The 20,459-nt window shown below is 45.1% G+C and overlaps 3 protein-coding genes across 3 annotated transcripts; 2 read left to right on the top strand and 1 right to left on the bottom strand.

Moving 5' to 3' along the window:
- The first annotated feature begins 381 nt into the window (after positions 1 to 381).
- Positions 382 to 7,530, top strand: MEIOC (meiosis specific with coiled-coil domain). Its single transcript, XM_053452765.1, is given in 9 exon segments — positions 382 to 387; positions 1,363 to 1,491; positions 1,813 to 1,994; positions 2,280 to 2,388; positions 2,757 to 2,767; positions 3,455 to 5,102; positions 5,694 to 5,828; positions 6,836 to 7,016; positions 7,225 to 7,530. Coding segments are annotated over 9 exon segments (2,574 nt in total). The 3' UTR covers positions 7,398 to 7,530.
- A 1,993-nt stretch (positions 7,531 to 9,523) lies between these two features.
- On the bottom strand, positions 9,524 to 13,039 carry CCDC43 (coiled-coil domain containing 43). The gene is made up of 5 exons (XM_053452925.1): positions 12,815 to 13,039; positions 11,621 to 11,711; positions 11,131 to 11,266; positions 10,614 to 10,669; positions 9,524 to 10,203 (listed from the first exon to the last, which is right to left on the bottom strand). The coding sequence occupies exons 1-5, from the start codon at positions 12,995 to 12,997 to the stop codon at positions 10,016 to 10,018; spliced, it is 654 nt and encodes a 217-aa protein (XP_053308900.1). The 5' UTR covers positions 12,998 to 13,039; the 3' UTR covers positions 9,524 to 10,015.
- A 602-nt stretch (positions 13,040 to 13,641) lies between these two features.
- On the top strand, positions 13,642 to 20,053 carry DBF4B (DBF4 zinc finger B). The gene is made up of 12 exons (XM_053452766.1): positions 13,642 to 13,652; positions 14,069 to 14,177; positions 14,615 to 14,719; positions 14,867 to 14,920; positions 15,003 to 15,063; positions 15,355 to 15,422; positions 16,073 to 16,109; positions 16,253 to 16,298; positions 16,381 to 16,503; positions 16,788 to 16,881; positions 17,323 to 17,432; positions 18,775 to 20,053. The coding sequence occupies exons 1-12, from the start codon at positions 13,642 to 13,644 to the stop codon at positions 20,042 to 20,044; spliced, it is 2,088 nt and encodes a 695-aa protein (XP_053308741.1). The 3' UTR covers positions 20,045 to 20,053.
- Positions 20,054 to 20,459: the final 406 nt, after the last annotated feature.

Below are 20,459 nucleotides of genomic sequence, written 5' to 3' on the forward strand. Positions count from 1 at the left end.
AAGCCCCACCCCATCGGAGTTTCTAGCCAATCATTAAAGGCTTTACCTCCATTCCTATTCCTGTCTACCCTTTCAGGCGGGAAGCAGGCGATGGACGATGCACGCGCAGCCTTCCTCCACGTACAGGATGCGCAGCCTATCAGGAAACACGATGCCACTGATTGGCTGATGGCTCTATCCTTACCTACCCAGCCAACCAATGGGCATTTAAGAAGAAGTAGGCGGTTGCTGGGCCCAGAGGCAGAGGTCACGCGCTGGTCACTTAGATGTAACGGATAGCCAGCTTTACCTCAGTGAATTCTGTCAGGTAGGAGAGGTAGTGGTCGGTAGCTTACCTAGGTTCCTCTACCGCGGCACTGACGAATAACGGAGTTCCTCGCCATGGAGGTGAGGGGTCTTGGGCCTTGCCAGCAGTAGGAGTTACCAATGTAATCACTCATCCAGGGGCTGTCTATAGGCTGTATCTCATGTCATAAGCGTAAAATATCTACCACCGATATTCAGGCGCTTGGTTATTAGAAGCACGGTCAATGACATCATTTATATCTTGAGTTCAGTTTCCAGCGTTTGAATAGTTTGCTGAAACTCACGGAATGGCCATCATTTTGTGCCCATCATAATGAGGGGAGGGGGGGGTACTAGCCGCTGGTCTGGTTATGATCCGGAAAGGATCACAAGTCCCGGGCGATTAGTCTTTATTGATGCCCAGTACATGACTCAAAGTCATGTGTGAAGAAATCTGTGAGATGTGGTGGGAGGCTTTATAAATGATCTGCCAGACCATCAGAAACCCACCTAATGTGTATATCATGGGAGCAGTGGTCCTGACTTCCCAGGATCTGCATAATTATTCCTCCCCATGATCTCCATCTTGATTGGCCCATTGTAAGGATGAGCTGATGAGTAAAAGAGTTAACTCTTAGATACTGGACCTTGATTAGATATGGACATTTTGCCATTAAATACAGGTCTGAGCTTCCATGAGGTGAACCATCAGATGAAATCTCTCCAAAGGAATGACATGGATGCCTATATACACACACATAGAACAGGAGTATAATGTCATATGTGTTAACTAAGCTCATGGCTGTCATTCGCTTCCCTTTCTTGCTGGTTTTGTTGACCTTTTTTAAATCTAATATAGAAATAAATGTGGAGATTGTGCATAGACCGGATCACTTATGTCTGTCCCTGGCTAGTGATGCCGGTGACGTTTTTTCTTTTCAGTTCTCGCTGGGGACCAGTACAGCTCTGCTGTCGCTGACATGCGGTGGAGGCTAACTGGACGCTATGACATCTGTAAGGAACATCATGTATATTTGGGTAGTCTCGTTTATTCAAACATTTCTCTATCTCTTCAAGTGTAAAACCGCCAGCAGAGTAAATGGAAGATGCTGGAGTAACTTGGATCTGAGCAGCAAACTAGCGGACATGTGTAACGCAAACAGCATGTGCAACGTGAATTCCTTCTACAATCCGTACAAAATTCAGGTACGTTGTGTAGTCATGTTTTGTGTCCTTTTCTGTGTTACGGTATATCAGACATGGGATTGCACTAATGCTTTTTCCTAATAAAAGAGTTTTAGAAACGGAGGAAGATGTATGCAATTTCTGATAATGTAAACTTATTATTATTTATTATTAGTGATTTTTATGATCTTCTACCTTTTCGTTTATTCAGCATAAATATCTTGTAGCCCTCATAGCATAGTTTGGAGAAGAGTATCTGAGAGTGTTATTCGCTAGATGTATGGATTGTTTCACAGCATGTATCCGCTATATATTTTATTGTGGTAATATCTATCTATGCAGAGTGACGAGTCTTTAGACTTGAGTCAGAACTATGAATCTTCTACACCCTTTGACCATTGTTCAAATACTTTGGATCCTTCACTTTACTACCCGCCTTGGTCTACTTACGGAGACGAGATGAGGCAAGTTGGAAGCTCGCAGATCATGCCGAAGTAAGTTAAGGCGCGTGATACCTGTCACAGGTCATGAACATTTTTACTTATTTTTGACATGTAAAAGATTTGTGTGACAACAAATTAAATGGAGTTGTTATAATATTTTGTAGAATTAGATTTCTCACCTTCTGCTAATTCTATTAAAAAAACTTGAATCAGAATCTTGACAGAATCAGGAACAGTGAAGCAAACTTGAACTTTACTGATCCCTGAAAAAAGTGTGATTGCCCCTTTCATTCAAGAGCTCCGCAGCCCCCCTACTTACAGCATATTCACTTCTACGCTTCTACGTTTTTTCTTCATCCACGCTAGGATTCCGTTTGAAAGAAACGAGTTTGGAAGTGAAACAGATTTATACGGCCTTGTATCCAATATACTGGAAGAACCAGAAAAGGCACAGTCCTATTTTACCGAAGGGTTTGTATCTCTTTCCATGGATTTGCATTAAGTACCATTCTTGTTTTAGACATACAAAGATCATTTTCTTCCTCTTAAAAGTGTAAACTATTCCTTCTGTATCAAAATATTTGTTTAACCCCTTAAGGACAATGGACGGTCCCAAAACCCATTGAAAATAATGCATTTTGAGCCCGTACATGTACGGGCTTTGTCATTAAGGGGTTAAAAACCCACAAATAATCTATTTACAAATGAATACTTTTTATATTGTAAAGGTGGGGCCGGGTAAAAAGTTTGAAAGCACATTCCGTCTTCCGCAATGCGGTTGTTACAGTTAAGCAGAAATCATATTAGCCGTTGCCATCTCGCTGCATCTTGATGTGTTCTTAGTCACTGGATCAGTAGGAGGCAAAGTCAAAATCCATAAAGGACTAAATTTAAGATTCTATGTGATTATATCAGGTTCCAAACCTGCAAATCTAAGTCTAAGTGTTACAAGGATATTGATTCTTTTATAATCTTGTGAAAGCATTAACTGATATAAATGTATCACTCGGCCATTTTTAGATGTTCTGCATGTCCTGTATAATAACCCCTAAACTGTACCAATTGTCAGTATTGGGGTGTGTTTATTAACCGGATAGTTTGCAGAACATTAGAACATTTGGACTCTTGATACCATAAATAAATAAAGGGGCAGTGAGCTTCTCCCGCAAGATGTGCCGGGTTGGCTTTGCATATTGCATAATTATATCTGCGAGTTGAAATGTTCAACAAATTTCCACCTTTGTGAATTCACCCCACTGACTTCTACCAGCAGAATACACCATTTACAAACAAAACAGTAATCCTGTTTTCCTTTCGAACATTTAATATTTAAAGTAGGAGCTTTTAAAACCATCTGTGTTAAATTGTGTTCTAAAAAAGACTAATTTGTATCTCTTGAATAGTAAACAGGGCCAACTCGATATATCTTACAAAGTAAACACCAGTGTAGTTGCAGCAGGGGTTGGGAAAGGCTTATGGGAAGTGATTGTTTTCTGAATGTGTTCTTTTTTTTTATCTAATGTTCATGTTGTATTTTGTAGTGTCTCACAACTCAAATCAGCGTGGCCCCTGGGTGCAAACAGAGGAACCGAGCACCAGGACTTCCTCGCAGACAGTAAAAGGTCTGGGGATTTTGTCGTTTTCCAAAAGAATCTTTACGGCACAGGACAGGCGTCTGCTACGGAGACCCAGAAAACGGATGGATTATACCACGGGCTGAGTAGTTTGGCACAAGATGGACAGTGGCTCCATTCCAACAAGGTGAATAACACCGGCAGCTACAATGAGGACACCAAGGTGCCTTTCCAGGAATACCCGGTTGACAAGAACAGCTTTTCCACCTCTGCCTTGATGCCCGATGCCATGAGAGACTATTCACAAAAACGGGCCGAATCTCTTGCTTCTCAGTTTAACCGATACGCTGGGAATACAGAGCCTCTACAATATGAAACAAAGCCAGTAAACCACGCCAGCCTCAGCTTTCAGGGATGCATAAATGCATTGAATGGATCATCAAATGTGCCCGATTTGGATATAGATGGTTACACTAAATTCATCCAAGCAACGCAAAGCTGTCAAAAACCTGAAAATGTAATGCCAGACCAGCAGAATTATAAGTTTGCCAAGACTCCATATCTATTATCAGATGAGCCTTACCAAAAGGAATCCCCATTTCTACCGAATTTTAACCTTAAATCAGATTATGGATTGAAAAGACTCTCTGTGTGCAAAGGGGGGAGTGAATTTGCGAACGGCGATACCCGAAATTCCGGTTTCCTGAAAGATTCCTGCTTGGTGCCACCTTTAGCCAGCGCCGCTTCAATCAGATCTCTGCCCTGGATGAACGGTCATACCGAGAGGAGCGATTCTCCTTCCCTGTATTATAACAAGAGTCTGATGACGAAGACAGGCAGCCATATATCCACCTCTCACAAAAGCTGTGCCCAAAACACCGGCTATCCCTCTGTCTGCTCTCCTCCTCCGTTCCGCAGATACTGCGAGGAGAACCACGGCTATCCGGTATTTGAGTATTTTTATAATGGAGCAGAAAAAACACCGGAGGGATTATACAAGAATTTAGACGAAGGACTTGCTGATTCATTTAAGAACAAAAAGCTAAATGGCCTTTGTCAAAATCTGTCAAACCACTCGATTCCCGTAGATATCGCGGGGAACAGGGCCTTTCCGGAGAAACCCCAGGGCATGCAGTATAACATAGAGAAAAAGAACCTAGGATGTGCCCACAAAAGTAATCAGAGATTGCTGGACGGTGCCGTGAACTATACAAGTAACAGACAGGGAAGTGGCGATCATGATGCTTTGAATGGCGGCAGACTGCCGCTCCTACACAGCGGGTGTCTTTCAAACACCTTTATGATGGGGGACATGCGACGTAACGTTTCCCTGCAGCCTCCTTCTACCAGTTACAGGTCTTCTTTTCCTCACGTTGTGGGCCGCTCCATCTCGCCCTTCATCGAGTCGAGTGACACAAACACATACGAAGACTTTGGACCGATTTATCCCCATTTCGGTGATTTGATACGTGGTGATGGCTCTTTGGGCAGCTTGCCAACAATATTTAGCAATCAGCCGTTTATGAGGTCAAGGGTTGTGCCTGGAAGTGAACTCCACGTCCGCCTGGAAGAGTGTTATGAACAGTGGAGGGCTATGGAAAAAGAGAGGAAAAGGGTATGTAGAATAGAGGCTGGGGGGGGGGAATCCACATAACCGAGGCTGGTTTACGATGTTAAGCTTTGGGAATGTTTATTTACCCAACATTTTGCTCTTGTTTGTAATAAAAATCCCTGCTAGGTCTATAACTTTTTGGGGAAGTGTAGTAAAAATAGGGGTACCGTTTTGGCGCAGTGCTAGCATACAAATAAAGATGACCGTTCACAGTGACGCAGTACTAAAAAAATCTGCAGAGTCCCCCTATGCACTTCCAAGGGGGGCATCACGTACATTTAAAGGGGCCTCTCAGCTATTGTATGTATTTAAGTGCATATAGTGACTGGGATGTGCATTTATAGGTTGTTGAGGAAAGCTAGCACTAGAAATCGTGAGGACAATTTCTCTGGTTTACTGTAACCCCTTTTGTGTTTAGAAAAGAGTATATTATTTCACATATAGCGGGATCTTTAAAAAATATATATTTTTAAGTATACAAGTGAGATTACAAACTGGAATCCAAACCCAGCTTGAGTATTTAGTGTTTGCTCTCCGGTAATGGAATTGCTTTTGTTGAATTAAGGATTCTTTAATGATTTTTATTTCTTTCAGACGGAGTCAATACTTTTGAAGCATTACCCAGGGAAGAAAGTGTCCAGCGCAAACAACACTCCTATCCCGAGGCTGGCTGCTAACCCTTCCAGAGTCGATCGTTTGGTTGTGGACCAGCTGCGGGAACAAGCCAGAGTAAGCAGGATACTTCACATATAATTACTTTATTCACGGTAGGATGCGCCGTTACACTTTAACGTACCTGGAATTTCTTCTGTGCCGGAGGCATGCGATGCATTAGACCTCACGGAAGTAACTCGTTCAGCGCAGCAGAAAAACACGTTTACAGCCAACAGAAACATTATTCGCTTTGTGAGAAACGCAGGCCAGCATTCTTTATTTGGCCAGGAAAAACACTACTTTGGAGCTCTTTGTTAATTGTGGTTTTAGTACAAAGACTACTAGGCACCTACTTGTTCTTTGCAGGGCTGTATGCCTCATTATCCTCATACAGTGCAGCCGTATGTGTGGATTTGTTTTTAATCTGTGTGGCACCTATTATTGATTATATATATAAAAAAAATTTTTTTCAAGTTTAATGCTAAAGTTATTCGTATTTAAATAGTCATTTGTAACAAAAATCCAGATCTGGGGAATCAGAGGATTGTTATTATGTGATGTCCATCACGTGTTTTGTGTGCTGGTGGCCCAAAGCTTTAGAAAAGAAGCCTGTGCTGTAAATAAAAAAAAGAGAGGTAATTGAGTCGCTGACATTATGACACAATTCCAACAATACATCTTTCCATGAATGATGTAGAGAAGTGGTAATCCAATACTGGCCAAAAAAGAAGGGATGCTGCCCAACACCGACATGTGTAACAAAGTCATCAGAAACAGCAAGGAACTGGCGTGCCCCACTAACTAGCATAATGTAATCAATTTGATTCATGGAATAGGAGGCCAATGCTTTCCTGCTACCTGCTTTTCTAATGATTTTAAAGTATCAGATCTGGAGATTTTACTACTACATTTTAGTAATGATCTCACTGTCTGCTTGAAATGAAAATATTTTGTAGCTTGGATAGCTTTAGACGGCTTCTGACACACGACTTGGTTGAGAAGCTTCTCACATACAGACCTGGTAGATCGCCTTTCATTCGCTTCCTGAAATAACAGGCTCCTCTGTACAATCGTAACTTTAGGTGGTGACGCTACTCGGGAAAATGGAGCGTTTCCGCAGCTCTCCTCTCCACGCAAACATCCCCACAGCCCTTGACCGCCTGCTGGAGGCGATTCATATCGTACAGGCACGTCGTAAGGATGAGCTGGTGAATGCATCAAACCGCCAGAGACAAGGAGGACCTCGTCACCAGGATGATAAAGGTACTTCATATAGATGGCCTAGGTAATCAGGAGTTACCATGGCGATATAAATTCAGTCAATAGGCAGTTCAGTCCTAGTGAGGCTAGTTTTTCCCGGCCATTTTGCATCATTTTCATATTGCATGTTTATTAATAATATTAATTATTCTATACTAAAATATGGAATGTGTGACCAAGCAATTACGTTGTTCCGATTTTGTTGCTTCAGACGTCTTTGTGCTCGCTTCCTCCATCAAAGACATGGCTGCAGCTACTCGCAAGGCGCGGACAGCCCTTTGGTGCGCTATGCAGATGACCGTGCCCAGAATGCCCCCATCAAGCAGCGCCGGGAACTCAGAGCTGGCGCCACAGACCACCGAGAATCCGTATGAGAACGCCTAACCTTTTATCAAGACGGACCACTAAATAACTACCAGTGGCTAGTATTTGATTTTAGATTTTGAATTTTCCCAATTAAGTAAGTTGTAAAAAATATTCTGTTTAAATAGTTTACACATCGATATCGTAGTCCGTGTAATAATGCAAAACACCATATTCTTAGAGAAGACAGGATCGGCTGTAATTCATGAAATAGCCTGTAGGTTTTTTGTCACGTTTTACCAGTTTTTAGTTTGTTTCAAGACGTAAAAAATTCCGCAATAGATGAAAAGGAGCAGACGTCATCGAACGGCGATATCACCGGTAGTAACGCAGCGTAGAAATTATTCATATCGTCTGCCGGTCCCGTGCGGTTCCTGCAGTAACTCAAACTTTTATTTACTGATCACCCGATCCGCAGAAAAAGATTTGCGCCCATTTGGAAAAACCAAAAACTGCCGTCTGCGAAGAGCGTTAATGGATTGCGGAATTACGTTTCTGCTATTAATGTACAAATTAATTTAACGCACCTAATGTATTTATTCACAGAAAATCCACAACCCGGTCCGAGCATCAATAATTGTGGATCGCGAATAACTTAAACAAAGAGCACCGCTTACATGCCAGTTTATTTTTTTTTAGAGTAGCGATTAAGAACGTAGATTTTTAATTTAGATATTGGAAACCATGCCTAATTAAGCTGTACATGGTGTTATATATTTTTGTTTTGGCAAATCCATTTGCTGTATTTTACCAGTTTTAAAATTGTAAACAGAAAATCAATATCCTCACAGCCCTGAGTAATGTATTGGAAAGTCTGCGGATATAATGACTGCTCGTACCATATGGTGAAAGAAAGAAAGAAAAAACATTTCCCAAATTATATATTTAGCTTTCTGACGTTGGGTTTCAATATTTTCCCGTTATTTTTTGTATATATTTTTGTCATTATGCACGAGGTGCGTATAATTTCAGTTTACATTCTACTATTCTTTGGAATTTCCGTAACATATTCCTCTGAGAATTATCAATCTGTGGTTCTTCCGTTTTAACCGCTTCTTACACCGGGTTCTAGATGATTTGAGGGAAACGTAATGAACTATTTGTTACAGTAATCTTTTAAAGAATTCTCGTTTTCCAAGATTTCCACCTCATGCGCTTCGTTTTAGCCTGTTTTGGATAATGTGAGGAAGAATCTACGTAGCGAAGGTACACAGGCACTATGTGATCATTGATTCATAAACCTGCCAGCCAGAATGAACTAGGGACTCGCGGCAGAGACGTACTTTTGATGTGTCTTAAGTTAAACTGAATTAACATGTTAAATATTTAGAGCGGTGTGTGGACTGTAGTCACTTACAAATAAATATCTTCTTGTTCATGGAAATGTTTCCTGTCCTTGTTTAATTCACGAAGAAAGCTGGAAAGCCCCATTAGCCCAGAAGGAAATGGAGACTTCACTGGTATTGGGGAAAAGAGGTAAGGTAGCATTAGACTTTAAGACATTAGACCTCAAGAATGACTTGTTGTAAAGGGGCCGTATAACGCCCCCGACAGCCCACAGTATCTGGAGCTGCCGGTGATTTATAATACGCCGGCACCAGCATTCCTTAAACCCCTCACATAATAAAGAGGAACCCTGCCTGTACCAAATCCACATTAAAGCAGCATGTCGCAGAGATAGACGTCTGCGCGTCGTTGTGTTTAATAACATTCCAGCTCTGGCTCTTATGGGGCAGATTAACCGCTGGATTGGGTCCCAATGCCCAGACTCTGGCCAACAACTGCTCACGCTTGGCTACCCAAGACGCGACTAGTGGGACCCCAGTGACAGCCTAGCTGCAAATTCAGTAGAGTGACATATAGGGTTACTCCGGATATAATTCTTATGCATTGCTTATAACGAAGGCCTACGATGACCAGCTTAGTGGGTATCTGCGGAAAGTGTGCCTGCGCGTCTGTGCGATGCTCGCGTTGGACGGTGGATGACTGGTCTGGTCACCGATACCGTGGTGGTGTTAGAGCGCAGACCTTCTTTAGATAGAGCTGAATGGCAGCCCATTGAAATGTTATAAAGTCCTGAAGATCTGGCTTAGATTCTATGACTTGATAACGTAGCGGGTGTACAGTAAAGCTTGGTTACGGGACAGTTGTTCTGCTGGTAGCGTTTATTAGAGACATCAAGTTACAAACGTATAAATATCCTCTATTCAGTGCTGAGGAAAGGCAGAAACGGGTCAGTGGCTTGGGGAGAGCATGTCGGGCCTCTGATACCCCTACTGCTGGGGGCTTTCAGTGTTTAAGGGCTCCTCATGCAGCAAAGGGAGCAGATTACCGATCCAGTGGGTCCCCAGAGTCAATCCACAGCCCTTCCATCCACTAGGCAGGGAGGCAGCGTACATCCAGGGCGTGCAGTCCACCGGTCACCGGTAGGAGCAACGCCGACCCACTTTGGGATAACTGGATGGTATTTTGGGGAAATGCCCTCAAGTGGATGGGTAGCAGCGGATCAGCTCTGTGGGACCTCACTTCTGTACAAGCGGCCGGTCAGCTTCACCCCCCCTTTACTGCAAGAGATGTACCCTCAACAGTCCTCCGCTCCATTAACCCCCACCTGACCGAAAGTGTTCAGATGTTCCGATTTATCGCTTCCGCTCCCCTTTCTGTGTGCGCTTCTTCTCCCTGTCTTTGCGCTCCTGCTTGGCCGCCTTGTCCTTCTCCCTTTGCTGCTTGTCTTGCTCTTTCTTCTTGCTGGACGCCTCTTTCAGGGAATCGCGTTCCAGTTTCTTTGCGTTCATCAGGTCTTCCAGGTTGGTGTTTTTGAATAGCGCTGAATAGCAGTTAAAGTCTGTACTCTAAATGGGATTCAAATTCTGCGTGCGGCCAGGAAAGTCAGCCTGACGTTGGGTAACTAACCCAGCGACCGCAAAAACGGTCAAGACTGCCCCGCAAAACACGCGATTCCTTCCCTCCCGGATCCGCGTCTCTGCACAACCGCTCTATCCTACCCCATCACGTACAAATGAGGCGTTTTAAGCCCGGTGAACGTTCCCCGTTGAGTATTGACAACAGATCAAAAGACACTGATTCCGGGGCAGAAGACACAGACAGCACCGGCTGAGCCTGATAGAGGGAGACGGGCCAGATCTGCCCATCAAAAACAGACTTTTTAAGAGGGAGTATTGCTTTGGAATGAAAATTTTCCATAAAGCTTGAATCACGTTCATAAATAAAGGATACATTTATCTGGGCTGAACGGAGAGGCGGCCGTCTCGGCTTCCACATCTTCATCTTCAGTATCAATAGTTAAGGAGTGCAGCAGAATTATCGCACGCAGCTTTTACATCACGTCCCCATAACGAGCCATACGATATGCTCAGTAGATTATTCACAGATGTATAGATCGAGAGACATAATATATAATAGAGCGAGAAGACTAGCTGAGAATGGCCGACGTGATGGTGAGAACTCGCTCAGGAGAGCCACGTTTTATCATTTCCTTCGTTCTCGCATGATATTTTTCTATAAACCGAGAGAGATATCTGAGTTATCAAAGATTATATCTTCCTAAAAGCGAGAATTAAATAGATTCCCTTACATTACAGCGGAAAATACCCATCGCCATACGACACCGACCCCAACTTAAAAGGTACATTTCCATAGAACGCCGTAACGCGCCAAACCAACCATCGCTATAAACGCACTAATACTCCTTCTGGATATCTCCACGCGGCTCTGACTCACAAGCAAAGGATATTTCTCGTCATCTGTGATGTTGGCGTACTGCGCCAGGACGGCAGCCTTCCTCTGCTGCTCTTCCTCAGAAACCTCTTTGGTCTTCACAACAATCTGGGCCTGTTTCTCAATCATGCTGGCGAGGGCCTGGACCTCATCTGGGTAGGAAAAATCATATAATGACATCATCCATACACCGTGAGAACCGGCAAGGCCAGGGGTCCGTTATATATATATTATATATATATATATATATTATATATATATATATATATATATATATACTGCACACGTATAGCCTACATCTCCAGGGAAACTATATAAAACCACGTGAATTGTCCCAATAATTCACATTCTAGAGTTCTCTTCTAGCTGCTTTAGTGCAATCAAATACTTCACATCTCCCGACAGGACCCTTCACCGCAGGCTTATATTATATCATATTATATATATATATATCTATATATCCCACACCCAGACATTATAACTCGTTATTCACAGTGAGGAGTCACCTTCTTGGCTCGCCTGGGCAGCTGCTGCTTTCTGAGTGTCGTTCCATTTGGTTACGATCTCCAGACAGACTTCTTCTATCGAGTCTTCTTCCTGGGCAAAAGATATTTACGAAAACACGCATCAGCAGATTAGATAAAGAACTTTAATTCGCAGAGTAGGGATTTGATCAAATACGATTTTATTCATCACGTATTCTCATCTGGAAACAATATTATCGCTAGCTGGGGTGTTGGGTCGTGTTACGTTATATACGTTCCTCTCGTCTTTATTGGATTCCTGCTTTTACTTTGTATCTTGATTTACCGTCTGAGGCCGTTAAGGTACTGAATGCCCTTTATGTATGAAGGAGGTATGTTTGCGCTCGGTCATGTCAGAGGTATGTACAATATGATGTCACACAAAGTAACCGGATTCATCATCGGTGTCTCCATCCTCTGCTGGGAGATCCATCGCCTCTCATTCGGCTTCCATGATGGCGCCCCCTGTCTGCGGTGTTGGAACTGCACACAGATGTCTCGGAAATGAGAGCCTTAAGAGCCAAATATGACATCCATGACAGCGACGATGAGACGCATGGCTATAAATATCTTACAGGAAACGTGTCGCCTAAACCAGCCGCGTGTTAACGGGAACACCGCCGGGAGAGCGGGAACGGTGCGGGCTGAAGTTACGAAGTTAGATTTTAAGTCAGGATAAGTCGTGATCGTTGGAAATATCGTGCAGCGGCTTTCATGTCTGGGGCGGAAATCTTTAGTTCGGTGTCAGATTTCCAGCTGAATTCTGTTATTAAGCAACCTGGAAATTAATGAGCCGTTCCAAACAAACACAGACAGCGGTCACGGGGGAAACTTCCGCTCTCGCTCCACGTACAGCGGTCATTTTAACCCATTTAATCACCCTCTCTCCAGTCTACACCAGATGGGGTCTGTTGACGTCATTATACATTATGAGGGTCCAAAACCAGCCAGCTACTGCTGAAGAGCTTGGTCGGCCCTGTATAATGTATAGTTAAATCAGTGAGACTTCTTCAGTCTCACCCACTGAATTACACATTATACAGGGCCAGCCCAGGCCTCTTCTCTTAAGAAACCTCCAAGTGTTGTGAATTCGAACGCTCCCTTTAGTGAATAACACTCGCTCCCAAATCACCCTCCGCTACCCCTCTCTAAGCCGGACTCCCGGGCTTGGCTCACCAGAAAGGCAGCTAAGATCCCTCTCAGAGCTTCGTCCCTTTCCTCATGATTGTCCTCCTCCTCCCTTAGGACCCCCTGGATGTAAGCCGGGTACACGGCCGGGTCCATGCCCAACTCCTCCAGTCGCTGTTCCAGCCATGACCCAAAATCCACGGCCAGCACCTGGCCGCTGGGCGCCGCCATCTTCCTAGCAGCCTGGGTCCTTCCCGGGGGCGGGGCTGTCTAGGGGCGCCGCAGCGACAGCAGTTCCGTGTACGCATGCGCAGTTGCGGCTGCCTTGCCGGCTTCGTATTTCTTAGCAGTTTGACATCACCCGGCTTCCGTCCATCGGCGCCACTTGGATAGTTTAAATCCTTCAATAGAGAATTGCAGCCTAGTAGGAGGTGTGTGAGAGAGAGAAGGAGCCCAAGGATACCTGTGAGGTAACGGGCTGTCAGGAACAGACAGTGTGGCCATTGCCAGGTTGTAGCTTTACCTCTTGTTAAACTACAGATCTCAGTGATAGGAGTTGTAGTATAATGAGACATGGGTTGGTCTGAATACTACACCTGTGGTTAAGCAGTGTGAAGGAGAGGGGCACATCTCTAAAAAATGGACACTTAAATGGGATGTTTGCTCATTATTTGTAGAATGTTGTTATTTAGGTAAAGTGGAATATTCCCTATTGCCTCAATTCTCATTTATTTTACTAAATCTCCAGAGTTCGGGGGGGGGGGGAGACTCTGGTGGGGAGGCGCATAGAACCAAGGGGGGGAGAATGTTATGATGGAACCCGGATAATACGGCAGGATTGAGTGACGGGCTGGTGATGTAAAGGCAGAGGCAGCATGGTGGAAGGGTGAGCTGATGAATGCTAGGGCAACAACGACGAGATAGAACAGTGTCTGAGCCAAAGCAAGGACACAAAGAATGAGTGGAGGGAGGATACGGGGGTAGAAAGGAGTGGAAGTGTGGAGGCTGATGTAGGGAGGACGATAACCGGCTTCAGGTTGGAGAGAAAAGGCCTAGAATTATTCAGGCGATTAGTGGAGAAGTAATGACATCTGCCTCTTTTTTTTTTCTTAGTGTCCATGGCTGACCTGAACCCATCTAAGATTGGTAAGTAATTTGTAGAATCTGGTGCTACTTGTGTTACCCTCTTATCTAGGAGGTGGTTATAAATATATATATATATATATATATATGTATATATATATATATATGTGTGTGCGCAGGTCCGAGGGGGCATCCACAGCCTGGCTTACAACTGGATAGGAAACAAAAGTTGCGGAGCTTCTCTTTCTCCGGGAAATTATTCTACCTGGATCTTCCACCCAACAAACAAACGCAGCTCCTCACGAAAGCTGTTGGCAGGCTGGGAGGGGTGAGTACCTTCAATGGTTTCCATGCTCCTTTCCACCAGCCGGTTCAGTAATTGATGGGTTTCTGTGATGGTAGACCTGAGATCAGATTCTCCCAAGAGCTTTTCTTCTAACGTGTTCCCTAAATACGTAAAAGGGCCGATTTGTCTCGTCTTGCAGAGAGGAGCCATGCTTTGTTCTCCTAGTTCTGTGGAGACGTGTAAATGTGAATCTGGGTGCTGTGATTTTGACCCTGAACTTGCCCAGCATCCCGACCAGCACCTCCTGCAAGTTGCCCACATGTTTTAGCTTATCTATGGAGGCTTAGTGAGTTCCCCCTGTGGCAGTGGCTAGCCTTTGAGCTCAATTATAATATGACTTTTGGTGATGACTACATGGAGCCAATAGTAGGAGTGTGCGAGGTCAGATTCAAACCAAGCACTGTTTGGACAATTCTCAGGTCATTGAAAGCTTCCTTAGCAGAGATGTTGACTACGTGGTGACTGGAAACAAGAAGGTGACCGGAGGAGGGAGCGCCAGATACCAGAATGCAGGAGGGATTGAGGTTAGAAGAGGAATTGGTCTATTTGATGAGAACAATTTCCCCGTCCATTTCCATTCCATTCGCACAATTGCCATCATTCACTGTGGTCTTCCTATACCCCCACTTACCCCATCACCCCATCTGATGGCCTCTTTTATCCCCCTTCAGTCAGCTCATTACAGCCGTGGGAAACAGCTCTTGAAGAAAGTCATTCAGAACCAGGTATGTTACCCCATCCAGGTTGATGAAGGCGCTAGCGGTTGGGTCATGTCTCTCTTCTCATGCCTCCTCTTCTTCTTTACAGGATTGCAGCAGTGTTCTCACCAATGCCTGTTCTTGGGGTGTCTCTATCCTCCACGTGGATGGTATCCTTTCTTGCCATATGATTTTTGGTACATTTGGTAACGTGTTTCGTTATGGGGGTACCATTGACCAGGAAGGTGCAGTAAGGCAACGACCAACCAGGCTGTTGCAAAGATTAGGAAATAGTCCTCATCTCTGTTGCTGTTACGGAGAATTTATACACAGGTACCAAATATTACAGCGGGATATGTGGCTTAATTCTTGATTACCGGGGTAATTGCCCCTTGTCGAGGCAGGCACTCAGCTTTCTATTAGAATGACTTATTATTATTCCCTTGACTCTTGCTTGCCAGCGGTCTTGGAGTACCTCGAGCATCTGGACTGTCAACCTCAAAACGGAATAAGTGACCGACCCATAGAGGTGAGGTCTGCATATTCGCATGTGTGGTTTCTTTTCTAAATCTCTTCCACCGAGACAGGGTCGGCCGGACATTTGTATGACTCCAGGTTGTGGAAACTCCGCCAAGTACCAACAGTAATGAGTTTGATCGATTTGCACTCTGACTCCAGAGGGAGTATCCGTAAACCTTTTACCGTCTCGCAAAAGCACGTTCGGTGACATTGAATCGGATTCGCACCGCGTGCATAGATCTTGATTGGTAATTTTGACAGAGCAGAAAAGGGCTTCAGTGACCGTTCTAACAAAAATGGGTGAAAGAAGTGCCAGTTAACATTAAGAATCACTCCCGAAGACTCAGTGTCTTAATCTTTGAATTTGAGGGCAACGGGAAACGAAGCAAGTAGGGAGCAGCTTCCCGATATTCCATTCTTCCTCTAGCTTCAGATCGGTGCCGTTTGCCTCAAAGATCTCCTGGTCTGATTTGAGGATAAATGGAGCTGTCGTTTTGCAGGAGAACTGGTTTAGGGCCTTCATATTCTTTCTTTTCCTCTAATATAACTTTTTTTTTAGCGCAGTGCTTTGGATACTCCCCTGTATGTGGTCTGGGGACCATGAGATTTATTAATTGTCGGGCAAAAAAACTAAAATATCTCCATGTACTCTCGTTATAGGGAAAAGCCGATGCTTCTGTAAAGCCAAGCCGGAAAGGTAAGGACATGGCTTCCAAAAAAAAAGCATTTCAATCTCCTTTTAAGTGGAAGTGCTAGATTTTAGTGAATCTCAACCACGTCTTTAACTTTTAAATTTATCGGAAATGTTATTGATAACCGCTTACAATCCTCTCTACCCAGTTGGTAAACTGAGAGGTCTCTTCTTGAAGATTGAAGACCAAAGCAGGTGAGTTTACTTTCTTGCTCGCCTCACCAACCATCAGAACCATCATACTCAAGTTAATGTATGAATTTCTCTTTCCCTATAGAAAGTTCCGACCTCTACAGTGTACGTTCTCCAGCTTTCCAGACATTTCATATGCGTCTTCGGACAGGAGCCCCTTTGAGACTGTCCAAACGCCCAACAGCACCCACAAGGAGAAGGAGCCAGGGTAAGCAGAACCCCCACTCACATCGGCTGCAGACCATGAATGACCATGAGTGTGATCAAAGAATTCCGGCCTTGTATAATAATGCTGCCGTAAACCGAGGAACTTGGGCCATCTCGAGTCCTTGTCTCCTACCCTGTTAATGCTCCACCGGTTCCTAATTCACTGAGCGGTATCTTTCTTCTGGGAATTCAGTTCAGAAGCTATTGTTTTATTTATGGCTGGGATTGTACCGACACTTTAAATCGAGCCTAAAATGTTAAGGCATCTTCTCTACCAATTATCAGTGAACAAGAAGAGGATCAAGGGGAGAAAAGACCCCAAACGAAGAGGAAAGGATATTGTGAATGCTGTGATGAGACCTACGAACATCTCAATGAGGTAAATGAACCAGCAATATAAAAAAGACCATGAAGAAGGCAGAAATGGCCGGGTTAGGGGCGGCTGCACACAAAGTGTGGTTTTGATGAATGGACTCCTGCAGTAACTCATTTCAATAGCAGTCTGTGGGATACAGGAGCCGTGTATGCAGGGCCTTCGTTGGGGGTATAGCTGTAGTGGACCCAGCCTCGGAGAGGTTCTGGGACCCCCAGATTTTGCCCACCTGCAATACCTATCTGATTATATCTCTGGTGGCAGCCTTGCCAGTATCCGTGTCTAATGCGGTTAGTGGGGTATTAGTCGCAGGCGCTGTGGCAGGCACTATGCAGTAGAGTAGTATACCGGGTATGAGATATGCTGTTTTCTGCATTGCAAAGGATGGTGGGCCGCGGGAGGCATTCAGTATCCTGCTCTTTACTCTCGTTTCCGCTTTTCCCCCAGCACCTGGTTAGTGAACGCCATTGCCGGTTCGCTCTCATTCCTTCGCATTACAAGCTTATCGATGACATAACCGCCAATTTCGCCTTTGATTTCGTGGAGCTGCCTGACGGGTAGGTGCTGTATGTGAATGTTATCTGTGTAACTACTCGCTCTCTTCCTACACCGCCTGTATTCTACCCCGTTCACTGGCCGACCGGCCCCTTACCAGACCCTTTTGGTAGAGTGAGCCTTGCGACCCTGCGTTATTTCAGGCCATTGCAGGGAAGTCTGACTTAACCTTCAGTAATGTATAGTTAGAGCGGTGGGCTCTTGTGCCCTCTCGCCGGTTTTAAAGATGGATTAGGCAGGGCTGGCCCTTATCACGGGACGAGCTGTATCTACGGATGCTGTCATGCTGCTGAACCCAACAATCTATCCAAAATCCACCATTCCTACCGAATGTGTGCAAGACCCTAAACTCGTAAATGTCACGTACCTGCCTGGAATCTGAATAAGACCAACGAGGTCTTCAAAGCTTATATGACTATGGTTTACTCTGTAAACATTTCGTCCGCCTAAAGTTTTTAGAGATCGATCTATATATATATATAATATAAATATTATAGTACGTATAAAACATCTACAGTAGATCAACTCACTTTGAAGCCATTTATCTTTTTAATGCACTAACAACGGAATAAAGAAATACAATATGTTTAATTTTTTATAACCGCATCCATTTATTCCGGCATTATATTCTATGAGTAATGGATGACTGATTGCACTCCTTCTCGCAGCATTTAAATTCCTCTCCTTGCTGTTACTGTATAGGAACCACCATGAGATGTTTTCCTAAGTTCAGATGCCTCTTCACCCCCCCCCCCAATCATCCTTAATGTGTTTAAATCTCTGCCTTTTACCTCCATAACATTTAATTGCTTGTTTGGCTGTCGCCCAAATCGTATGGCAGACGTCCCAGAGCCTTGCAGAGACTGTGTTAAGTAACCCTATCCTGTAGCATCTTGTCAGGACCTCATCGATTCACCTTGTAGGAACGCTTCCGCTCCTCCTAAGGTTCTTGGTATAATTTGGTTTTCGCGACGTTCCATAGGAGGAAGCGGATTATTATTACGGGTCGGTTTATGTAGAACGTCTATGTACAGAACTTTAAAGAAGTGAAATAATTACCCCCAGCCTCCTTGTAAGTTGCCTCTACGGGGCTGCAGTCTGTGTGGCTTCTGTGACGCGGCCAGGAAGAGCTTAAACATGCGCCCCTAGTTCCGAGCCCACAACAAAGTTTGCCTAAATGGCCCCCCGGAAAACATTAGAAAAGTCTGACCCATTGTGTAATGCGTTGCTAATACCTGACGTGTTGTAGCTCCCAGCTGCAACTCCCTTATTCTGGTTTATTTCTGTTTGAAGCTGTGACGCCTTTTTGTTGAAGTCTAACGACAGCCGTTTTCTGTACTCTAGGTTTTCTGTGGATTATGAAAAAGGAGGCAACCGGAATGCACCGGACGACGTTAGCGGGCCGATGGAAAAAGAGGGGCAGCAACTGGATCCTGTGCAGGCTCCTTTGGAAAGTCCTCGCCCCGAGGTGGCAGAAGCCGTGTCTCTTGGACGTGAAGAGCTGACGGGAAGACCTGTGCCGTTGGGCGTTGAAGTCGCAGAAAGATTGCACGTGGCGGGTGAAACCAGATCCAATGAAATAAGCTCCGGGCGGAAAGTGATGGAAGGTTTGGGTTCTGTGGAGATGCCGCCGGTGAACGTGGCTCCTGAGCTGCCGGCGGACACGGCCGCGCATCTTCATGACAATGTCCCTGTGGACTCCAAGCTCCCGTTGCCCCTGGCAGGGGTGTCTGGCTCATTGACTGCAGTGAATTTGAGTGGAAACTCATCTTCTCCTGCAGATCTGTGTAAGCGAGCACTCGATGATTCTGCTGTGGACGTTCCAGTGAGGAGCCACGCCGGCCAGGCTAACGAGAATGTTTTGTTGAAGGTTGCTGAAGACGTGCATGAGGAAAAACAAGCGGCCGTTGCTACTGAGGTGGCATTAAGTGATTTAATAACCTTGGTGCCAAAGGAGAAACCTTTGGATACCGCAGAAAAGTCGCATACGCGCATGGGTAGCAACTTGGGGCCAGGTGGTTTGACTAATTTCAGCCAAAAAGCAGAGAAAAAAGCCAGCCTTAGTAACGATCCATTAAACACTTTATGCTCGGGGCTGTCTCGTGGGAGACGGCTATTACCAGTCCAGCCTACTCCTCTCCCTCTACCCGCCGAGACAAGGACTCCCGGCACGAGCTGTCACAGAACGAAACGCAAACACTGCGGGTCACCTACCTCCCCGCCTGCCAAGAGACCCCTCGATACGGGCAAGGCTTCCGTTAGCCAGGCGGTGGCCTTTCCCATGTGGGTGGAAATATGGGAATATGGACGGGAAGCCCCAATTCCTCTTTGGGCAGACTGGACCAAGTGGGACAAAGGTGAGGGTTCTGACGGCCTTGGATTGTCTTGCGTTATACCTATGCTGACCCAGGAGGCCGTGTCCTCTGAGTCCGATTGGGATGCCCAGCTGCTACCCCATCGTCCGAAAAGCTCCCAGCACGCCCAGCAGTACGGCCAACTTCGGACCGCCCAAGTAAACCTCGACGAGAGTTGGTACGGCAAACGGCTCTGCTCCGTGCTGGCCTGCGATCGGGCTTCGTCTTCAACGCACTGTGCCCCCATCACACCCACGTAGGGACTTATGTCTGGAAAGCAGGACATTTATTGAAAAGATGCTGGGATAAATTCTGCTTCCCTAGTAAATGACCTTCATGGTTCGCTTTATTATATGATGGTTTTACTTCGCACTCCATTCCAATGTTTGTTTCCCCCCCCCCCCCCGCTGCTTGTCTTTTGGTGTTTTCACGTTCTTCCTCGTTGACTACATCCTCGTCCCTGGTGTTTCCAACCCCCCACCGTTCTTCCGGGACGGTTATGTCAGAGATCCTTCTGCTTTTGCCCAGAGCTCTTTAGCTGTCTCTTAATGACTCTTAATGGCTTGGAGAAGTTTGAGGTAGAATTTAAATGTCTGTCCTCTGATCCCGCCAGGAGCGCGAGGCTCCAAACTCATCCTGTTCTCAAACCCATCGAGAGCTGTCAGCAAAAAAGAG

Source organism: Spea bombifrons, chromosome 13 (genome assembly GCF_027358695.1).
Source record: "Spea bombifrons isolate aSpeBom1 chromosome 13, aSpeBom1.2.pri, whole genome shotgun sequence".
Lineage (NCBI taxonomy): Eukaryota > Metazoa > Chordata > Amphibia > Anura > Pelobatidae > Spea > Spea bombifrons.

Coding starts and splice junctions, on each gene's coding strand:
- CCDC43 (XM_053452925.1), bottom strand. CDS start 12,997: ATGGCGGCGCCCAGCGGCCAGGTGCTGGCCGTGGATTTTGGGTCATGG. Junction 11,712..12,814: donor GGATCTTAGCTGCCTTTCTG/GTGAGCCAAGCC, acceptor TCTTTTGCCCAG/GAAGAAGACTCGATAGAAGA. Junction 10,204..10,613: donor TCCGTTCAGCCCAGATAAAT/GTATCCTTTATT, acceptor ACTGCTATTCAG/CGCTATTCAAAAACACCAAC.
- DBF4B (XM_053452766.1), top strand. Junction 14,178..14,614: donor CTGTTGGCAGGCTGGGAGGG/GTGAGTACCTTC, acceptor GACAATTCTCAG/GTCATTGAAAGCTTCCTTAG. Junction 16,110..16,252: donor TGTAAAGCCAAGCCGGAAAG/GTAAGGACATGG, acceptor CTCTCTACCCAG/TTGGTAAACTGAGAGGTCTC.